Consider the following 9,435-nt stretch of genomic DNA (forward strand, 5'->3'; position numbering starts at 1 on the left):
CCTAGGCTTCCTAGGGAATTCCTTCAAGGGCTACCAGACACTAAGTTCCCCAATCTTCCCATCTACCCACTTTGAGCTGTTCAACTTTTAGCTGTCTTTCTAAGATTTCATTTGAACAAAGGACTCTACAGTTAAATAAGGTTTAAGAACAACCACCTTAGGGGCACCTGGGTGGCTCAGTCAGTTAAGTGTCCAACCTCAGCTCAGGTCATGATCTTCCGGTTCGTGAGTTCAAGCACCACATTGGGCTCGAGCCTGCTTCCTATTCTGTGTCTCCTTCTCTCTCTGCCCCTCCCCCGCTTACACTCTGTTTCTCTCTCTCTGTCTCTCTCAAAAATAATAAACATAAAAAAATTTAGGGGTGCCTGGGTGGCTCAGTCAGTTAAGCATCTGACTAATCTTTGGCTCAGGTCACGATCTCGTGGTTCGTGAGTTCAAGCCCCGCGTCAGACTCTGTGAACAGCTCAGAGCCTGGAGCCTGCTTCGAATTCTGTGTCTCCCTCTCTTTTTGCTCCTCCCCCACTCACACTCTGCCTCTCTCTCTCTCAAAAATAAACATTAAAAAAAAAAAAAAAAAAAAGAACCACTGCTGTAGAAAAATCTATAGATGACCCAAAGCTGTATGAGATAGTTAACTTGACAGGTGAGAAATTAGAACCCCAAACTGACCTTAACAGAATGGAATGATGGGCTAGAAACAATAATTAAATCTAGTAGGGATCAATATGATATCCTGTATGTGAATTCCAAAAGTCATCCACATACAATATAATACTGATTACCTATTAAAATGGTCTTTATAAAACTTTTAAAATCATGGGAAAATGCTTATGTATATCCTAAGTGGGGAAAAAAGATGAAAAATTATACATAAAAAAATTGCAGATATCAACTATATGAAAGTATATGCATAAAAATGGCTACAAAGCAATAACTACCATCAACACTTTCATTTAATATTCTGGATGGTGAACACAGATGACTTTTTATTTATATCTTTTTGTATTCTTTTAAATAAAATAAATGGTTTACTTTCATGATCAGAACAGCAAAACATTAAAAAAAATAAACAGGGAACCCATTTACCCAAGACTAGAATGAGGAAAACCTGAAATGACAGTAATTCAGAGGAAAAAAAAGACCCAGGAATTTTAGCTGTCTACTAGATCCTCAGGATCTACCGTGACTCATCTCTTACAATCCCTGGTTACTTTACAAGCAGTATGCATCCAGAACAAGGGATGTGGTTGTAGCACTACATACAGCAGTAGTCAGACCACACCTGAGGATAAAGAGAATACCCAGTACATGAGGAGTCTAGAACAATGTCATGTGAGAAATAGCAGTAGGAACTAGAGATATTTAGTATAGAAATCACTAAGGAGTACATAACCATCTCTGAATACTCAAGTGATATCACATGAATGGGTTTTATTTAATCTGTGTTAATGCCTAAAAGCAATACAACCAAGCAAACATAGGTAAAACAGTGGCAAGCTACAATTTAACTGTTAGAACTTTCTCTAGCAATGGAAGGAATGGACAGAACACCTACATTTGCCTTTTCAACTTCTCAGACTGTTTTAGGAGCTCTTCATCATCATCTTCATGGTCTTCCAGTGCCAGATGTTCATTATCAGAGTTACTGCGTTCATCCTGAAAAATCATAGAGTATCACACACAAAGTTAAACAGAATAAAACGTGTCCTCAACTAAAACAGGATTTATAAATTTCTGCCCAAATGTCTCATTCTAGGAAACTGCTTCTGCTAACACGACAAACAGAATTCTCAAGAACTCAGACTAGAAAAAAAAACATACAGCAGCAATACATGGAGTTCAGTTATGATTACTTTGTACCCTTCAAACTCACCTCATCGCTATCAAACTCATTATCATTTGGGATAAGCCGAAAGTCTCCAAATTCTTCCTCTTCCCCTTCTTCTTCTTCTTCCCTAAAATGCAAATCAAGAAATTAATAAATAAGATGTTGGAACCAAACAATAAGAAGTCAGCCAACTTAGGAACTGAAAATATTTTATTAGCACCAACAATCTCTTTAAGAAATAGGAAATAAGATACTTTGCCAAATTTAATTGTAAAAAAACATACAACATAATCCCATTGTTGTCCAACCAACATCCAAAACTCCTTTCATCTTTCAAAACTGAAACTCTATGCCCTTTAATCAACAATTCTCCACTCTTCCCTCCCCTCACCAACTGGCATCCAACCCTTCTACTTTCTGCCTCTATGAATTTGACAACTCTAAGTACCTCATGTAAGTGGAATCCTACAATATTTGTATTTTGGGGACTGGCTTATTTCAATTACCATAATATCCTCAGGATTCATCCATGTTGCCCCATGTGTCAGAATTTCCTTCCTTTTTAAGGTTGAATAATATTCCTGTGTGTGTCCACCACATTTTGTTTGTCCATTTGGGATATCTCCATTTTTTTACTATTATGAATAATGCTACTGTGAACATGGGTGTACAAATACTTGAGACCCGATTTTCACTTCTTTTGTGAATATACTTGGAATTGCTGGATCATATTCTATTTTTAGTTTTTTGAGGAAATGCCATTCTGATCTCCATAACAGCTTCAACATTTTATATTCCTACCAGCAGTGGGTAAGGGCTCCAATATCTCCATATCCTCACAAATACTTCTTATTTTGTGGTTGGTGTTTTTTTTTTTAACAGTAGCCATCAATGCATGTGAGGTAGTATCTTATTGTGGTTTTGATTTGCATTTCCCTAAATATCAGTGTTGAACACTTTCATGTGCTTATTCTTGTCTTTTTTTTTTTTTTTAAAGAGAAATGTTTTGTTTAATGGTAAAGCTTAGCACACTTTTAGCACCAGGCAGGGCCTGAAGTCAAAGCAGCAGGGACAGGTAGGTGACCCCCATGGACCCTCACATGGCGAAGAGGATGAGGAAAGCGACTATCAGACAGAAGAACCCCATGCCCTCAGACACACCAAAGCCCAGAATGGCATAGAAGAGCTGCTGCTTCAGAGACGGGTTCCTGGCACAGCCAATGATCAAACTGCCAAATGCCGTTCTGGTGCCAGCCCCTGAGCCAGCCACACTAACTGTGGCAGCCCCAGCACCAATAAACTTGGCTACTGTGTCAATGTCCCAGGAAACAACACTGGTCTGGAACTCCCACTGGGCAACCTGGAGTGGGGAGCTGCTGTAGGATGACTGTGTAGATGGGATCACTGGCCTGCTCAAGGAGAAGGCAGACATAGGCCTGATTAGACCCATTACAACAGCAGATCAGAGCTGGAAGAATAGGCAGCACCCGGTGGTCTACACTGTCTGCCTCCCAGCTTTACCTTTAGGTTTCTATGCTTGCCTTTTTTAACCCTGTTCTCCACCAACTAAATGAAAGTACTGTAATTTCCTTACTTTGCAAACAAGACTCAAACACACTGCAAGACTCTCGGACAGGATATGAAGCTCCTAAGACGACTCATTACTGTGGACCCCAGGATTTTACCAGACGACTGGGCCTTCTGAAGTTCCCTCCAATCACTGAGACTCACCTGTCTGTGGGGAAAGAGCCTGAGCAAAGAGCAAGGGCTTCTTCCATGGGATCACCCAAACTGTTCTCCTTTTCTTGCTTATTTAACTCTGATGGAGCCAGAGTAGAGGCATCTATATCACAACAATGAAAAAGATTTGTCACCAAGAAATAACAGCTTTATCCTCTTTCCCCAGCCATCTAAAGACATGCCAGCTCAATACAGTTATAAGGTAAGCTTGCCAAAAAGAGCTCACCATCCATTCATTCAACAAATCCTTATTTAGTACTTACTATATGCCAGGCACCAGGGATACAGTAGTGAACAAAAACAAAACAAAACTCCCAGCTCCCACATAGCTAACATTCTAGCATTGGGGGAAAAGGAGCATACAGGTGGAAACAAGTAAGGATTTATATGAAATTTACTACACACCAACACTGTTCAAAGCTTTGCATACATATTAGCCATAAATGAGAAATCACATGGCAAAAGCTAGAGCAGTCTTTTTTTTATTTAATGTTTATTTATTTATTTTGAGAGAGAGAGAGAGAGTGCACACATGCAAGCAGGGGAAGGGCAGAGAAAGAGGGAGAGACAGAGAATCCCAAACAGGCTGCAACCTGTCAGCACAAAGCCAGACCTCACGAACCGTGAGATCATGACTTGAGCCAAAATCAAGAGTTGGACACTTAACCAAATGAACCACCCAGGTGTACCAAAAGCTAAAGCAGTCTTAAGTTGACATTTTACCACCTTAAGAAAGTAAGGGCTCTAAATATCAGGAAGCTAAGAATTCAACCCGCACATAAGAATCCATCACAGCCCTGTTTTCTGTGAACTTTTCACCCAAGAGTAACAGGCTTCTTTTCAAGGACACTGACTTAATATATTTGGCTAGGGAGAGCCTGATACTCTATGTTGGATATTTACCCTGAGAAGTGAATTTTCCTGAACAAAGATTCAGAAGTTCCTCCAGGTTCTCTTTCTTGTCGCTCTTCCTGGACAGAGTTTTTTCAGCTTGAGATGTGAACTTTCCAGTGCACAGATCCAATAGTTCGTCCATGTTAGCATCCATGGCATTCTCATCCATACTGGCCAATGGCAATCGAGGCTTCAGAGACTGGTACTGATTCCTGTGGTTTCTAACATTTAAGAACCTACAAGCACAATGAAGAATATAAGAAATTCCCTAGGGAAAAAACAAAGTAGTGTGTGAAAAATTTTGATGTTTCTAAAACTGAACTTAGAAGCTGAATCCCAAACCAGAAGACAGAGGATTCAAACTGAAGCCTTAGGATAATCTAAAATGGGAGGGAGTTTAATTAAAGAATAAATGATATTCGAAAGGTAAGGATAAAGGGTAATTTTTGGCTTCAGACACTGCCAGAATAGAACTTGGTGTTATGTCCATGTAACGTGACATGGGTGTCTCCATTCTCAATTCCACACAACAAGCCTACATGCAGCAGAATGGATACAGGAAGATTTGATGCCCTTACAGGAGCTGTGCATTTCAAGTAAAGCAGAGATCGAAGGATCAGAATGGTAGCTAGGACTATTTACATTTTATTTTCTGGAGAGATTTTCTTCAGACTTGCAGAATGTAATACTAATGGTCTGTACACCTTCTCTTTCTCAGAAGAGAAAGCACAGATGGAGTGACAGAAGCTTACTTTATTTTTAAACAAAATTAAGCAGTACCCAGCACCATCCCACCCACAGAAACATAAAACTACCTACCCATCTGCATCCAACAGTTGGCTCTGAGTGTCATCTTCTAAACAGAACTGGAAGTCTCCTGCTCCCAGGAAAAGTGTCTTAGGCTCTGGGGAGGCGTTATACAGATCCTGGGAATCCTCTATGGGAAGTGAAGGCTCAGACAGCTTTCCTGAACTCTGGCACCAAAACAAAACCAAACAAAAACAAAACATTTTATAATTGTCATTCACTGTCATGACAACAACAGAAGTTGCTATTTGCAGTATTTCATCTACTCTAAGGCAATTGCAGTTAAGGAGGACAATGCATAGCCAAGGGAAGCATAAAGAAAAATACCTTCAAGAATGTAAGAACATTGGATGAGGATTGTTTTTAATACACAAAGGGGGTGGATTCTTTAAATTGAACATACATAATGTAGTGGGAGTTGGTTGGCTTGGACACACTTTATTTAGCAGTGTGGGAAGCAAAAGGGGGAGGAGATTAGAAAACCATCACCATCTTACCTTAGAAGCTGAGCTGACCAAACTGGCTCGAAATAGCCCAGGGGAAGGAGATCTGAATCCTCCTGCTGTGGGGAGAAAACTGGTCCCACGGCCTGTTTGTCTGTTGCAAGGCTGATAGGACGGAATTGTGGAGCCAATCAGCTCAAAGCTGCTATTGTGGCTGCTCTCCTTTGTTAGCAATGAGCATGAATCATCTTCATCTAAAGAAAGAGAAATCATTTTTAAGTACATGATTCCAGAAATAAGGTGGATTTGTTTAGGAAGAAGAATTGAGAATGTAAAGCTATCAGGTAACATCCATAGGCAAATCTCTCAAGTTCTATGTTCTAAAACATGAAGTTGAAGGTAAATTATAGTTCTGAGATAGCATTATACAATCAAGATTTATCACTCTGAGCTAAGTGACCCCTGAAAGTTCCCATCTTTGTCTCACCCTGCCTAATGCCTATAATCACTCTCTCCATTATCCAATCATGTATACATCTTCTGTTCATCTACATATGATTGAAATGTTTCATGGTTCACTCATTCAACACACACTACTAAGGACCTAGCATGTGTCCATGGTCAGTAACAAAGAAACTGAATGTAAGTTTTCCAAAACAGAATCAAGAAAAATGTTCTAATTCATAAGTTCCTTTCATCGCCACAAGTAAGACAGAGTGAAGTCCACTAGAGCTCAAAAAAATGGAATCTTATGGAATTGTCCTTAAGTATCAAAGCTAGAGGAGCTAAGAAAAGTCAAGTTCGGCACAAGAGTCACTACTTACCCAGTTTGCTAGGCCTTTTGCCTGAGATTTCATCTGTTTCTGATTTTTCTTCACTAGGAAAGTAACTACAAAATAAGAAGGTAAATTGTTTATCTCCTTCTGCTTCTAACAAGAGGGGCAAACCCAAGGGAATCTTATCTTTCCCTAAAGAGAATTACTTACCCCATCTTGGAAGAGTTGTCCTTAAATAGAAGTAAGGTAGAATCAGATGACAGAGGTTTGGGGACAGAGAGAAGGCCAACTGACTTGCCAATTTCACTACTGCCATCACTGTTTTCTTTATCCATTTCTTTCTCATCTTTGGTTTCTATTTCTTCACTACTGAGAAGGAATTCTGCAACCTTCATCAATCATGCCACCCAAAACCAAAGTAAAAAAATTTAAAAGCAAATATGTTGTTAGCATCATGCATGGCTGCTTGGTTATAGGTCACATCGTAAATCTGAAAAGGTAAACCCAAAGGAGACTTGGTCTGACCATCATCATTAACATAACTTTCCCTGACACTTCTAGAGCTCTTTTGTACTTTTTTACATTTTACCCTCCCCAAAGTGCTACAAGAATGAAAAAAGACCGAATTATCATTTTACTGAGGCAATGAGAGGTTAAATAACTAGCCTGAGAATGCAGGACAACTAGTGGCCTTAAACCAAACATAGACTATGACATGCTACCTGATTCAGCCATTGCTTTCCTCTTTTCTTTACTCAGGGGTAAATATGAACCAAGTCTTTCAAATGACTGCAGAGTTCATTTTTTTTTTAATTTTTTTTTTTTCAACGTTTATTTATTTTTGGGACAGAGAGAGACAGAGCATGAACGTGGGAGGGGCAGAGAGAGAGGGAGACACAGAATCGGAAACAGGCTCCAGGCTCCGAGCCATCAGCCCAGAGCCTGACGCGGGGCTTGAACTCACGGACCGCGAGATCGTGACCTGGCTGAAGTCGGACGCTTAACCGACTGAGCCACCCAGGCGCCCCTTTTTTATTTTTTTAATTTTTTTTTTTTCAACGTTTATTTATTTTTGGGACAGAGAGAGACAGAGCATGAACGGGTCAAATGACTGCAGAGTTCAAACAAGGGGGGGTCTTCTTTTTTTCTACTACCAAAAACTTCGTCATCATCTACCCTAGGCAGAAGACAATAGTATAGAACAACGGCAAGAGGCCCTTTTATAAATTTCCTCCTCAACCAAGAAAGAAATTAACTCAGGAAGGTCTCAGCCTGCCTGAGAATTTATTCCAGTCCTCAACCTGACGAACGTTGAGACTGCTTTTCATTCTGAATAGAGAAAACTTAAATAAACATCAAAGATAAAGGCATCTATTAATACAAAGCCATTTCCATTTTAGCCTTCTATTTCAGTGAGTAGACTAACAGGTAGAAGCTAAGGCTCGGCCTCTGTGAACTGCAGGTATCTAGAGGTGCTAACAGAACTGAATGCAAAGACTTCGGTACCTGTGAGCTACTTACATCATCTCTGCCCCTAAAATCTCTTATACAATTGAACGTGCTTACCTTACTTTACCTTACTCTTATTCAAATCTGATTTACTCTTTCCCTTATCCATCCTAAACAAATAACAAAATGAAATAATTGTCAGAAACCTCCTGATTGCCTTCTTCTTCCTCCTCTTCTTCCTCTAGATCTCCTTCTTCCTCCTCTTCTCCATCTTCCTCAGACTCATCTGTCATTTCTTCCTCCTCTTCCTCTTCTTCAAATCCATCTTCATTATCTAACTTAAATAATGCTTGGCGCTTTCGGCGCTCCTCAAGCCTACGGAGTTTCATTGCTTCCTGCAGCTTAGCTTTCAGCACCTGAAGCTTTTCACCTGAACAGAAACAGGAGAAAATGCTTTAGACATAACGACCAACTACCTACTGCAGTAACGGAAGTGTGCACTTCAGACAACCCCAGGAGTGTTCCAGTTACATCCCAAAAGGAAAATCCGAGGCCTTATTACTCGAGGGTGTTATCTTAACAAATAAGGATTATTATGAACTAAAGAGAACTTTTCATAGTTATGTTCTACACTCTGAAATAATATACTACACAGAGATTATAAAAGTTATTAAAGAGGACAAAAATGGGGTGCAAGAGTAGGACTCTGAAAGTCTCTGGCTCAGAAGCCATGAAGGACAGCCTTGATAAATATACCTATATTAAAGAAAAAAAGAAGGGGCAGCTGGGTGGCTCAGTCGGTTAAGCATCTGGCTTTGACTTTGTCTCAGGTCATGATCTCACGGTTCATGAGTTCAAGCCCTGCATCAGGCTGTCTGCTGTAAGCACAGAGCCTGCTTCTGATCTGTCTCCCTCTTTCTCTGCCCCTCCCTGCTTTCACGCTTTCTCTCTCAAAAATAAATAAACATTAAAAAATTTTTTTAAAGAAAAAAAGAAACAACTCAAGAGTAAAATGGGCAAAGAATATGACCTGGTAGTTCACAGAAAAATTGAACATACATGGTTAGTGAACAAATTAAAAGTAACACTTAACCTCATTTCTTTTTTCCTTTCTTAAAGGTTTTATTTTTAAGTACTCTCTACACCCAACGTGCAGCTTAAACTCACAACCTCGAGATCAAGAGTCACGTGCTCCACTGACTGAGCCAGCCAGATGCTCCTAGTCTCATTTCTAATTAAAGAGATATAAATCGGGGCGCCTGGGTGGCTCAGTCGGTTAAGCATTCGACTCCAGCTCAGGTGATGATCTCACGGTCTGTGGGTTTGAGCCCCGCGTCGGGCTCTACTGACAGCTCGGAGCCTGGAGTCTGCTTCAGATTCTGTGTCTCCCTCTCTCTGACCCTCCCCTGTTCATGCTCTGTCTCCCTCTGTCTCAAAAATAAATACACATCAAAAAAAAAAAAAAGAGAGCTATAAATCAAAGTAAGAGATAACATTT

The 9,435-nt window shown here is 40.1% G+C and overlaps 2 protein-coding genes across 4 annotated transcripts in view; both read right to left on the minus strand.

Annotated features, from left to right (window-relative positions):
- CLSPN (claspin) overlaps positions 1-9,435 on the minus strand; it is a 32,922-nt gene that overhangs the window by 5,736 nt on the left and 17,751 nt on the right. Inside the window, exons 10-19 of one of the 3 annotated variants that reach the window (XM_040469066.1) lie at positions 8,144-8,367; positions 6,699-6,877; positions 6,537-6,601; positions 5,767-5,966; positions 5,282-5,436; positions 4,472-4,698; positions 3,560-3,671; positions 2,204-2,209; positions 1,874-1,955; positions 1,556-1,656 (exon numbers count right to left, since the gene is read on the minus strand). In XM_040469066.1, coding sequence (XP_040325000.1) covers positions 1,556-1,656; positions 1,874-1,955; positions 2,204-2,209; positions 3,560-3,671; positions 4,472-4,698; positions 5,282-5,436; positions 5,767-5,966; positions 6,537-6,601; positions 6,699-6,877; positions 8,144-8,367 — 1,351 coding nt within the window. Of the gene's footprint in view, positions 1-1,555; positions 1,657-1,873; positions 1,956-2,203; positions 2,210-3,558; positions 3,672-4,471; positions 4,699-5,281; positions 5,437-5,766; positions 5,967-6,536; positions 6,602-6,698; positions 6,878-8,143; positions 8,368-9,435 lie in introns of all 3 variants that reach the window. The other 2 variants (XM_040469074.1, XM_040469081.1) reach the window with 2 other exon arrangements.
- On the minus strand, positions 2,807-3,545 carry LOC121026225 (ATP synthase F(0) complex subunit C1, mitochondrial-like). Its single transcript, XM_040469105.1, has one exon. The coding sequence runs from the start codon at positions 3,276-3,278 to the stop codon at positions 2,925-2,927; it is 354 nt and encodes a 117-aa protein (XP_040325039.1). The 5' UTR covers positions 3,279-3,545; the 3' UTR covers positions 2,807-2,924.

The sequence above is a fragment of the Herpailurus yagouaroundi genome, unplaced genomic scaffold (genome assembly GCF_014898765.1).
Source record: "Herpailurus yagouaroundi ecotype Mexico unplaced genomic scaffold, PumYag 77, whole genome shotgun sequence".
Lineage (NCBI taxonomy): Eukaryota > Metazoa > Chordata > Mammalia > Carnivora > Felidae > Herpailurus > Herpailurus yagouaroundi.

Coding starts and splice junctions, on each gene's coding strand:
- LOC121026225 (XM_040469105.1), bottom strand. CDS start 3,278: ATGGGTCTAATCAGGCCTATGTCTGCCTTCTCCTTGAGCAGGCCAGTG.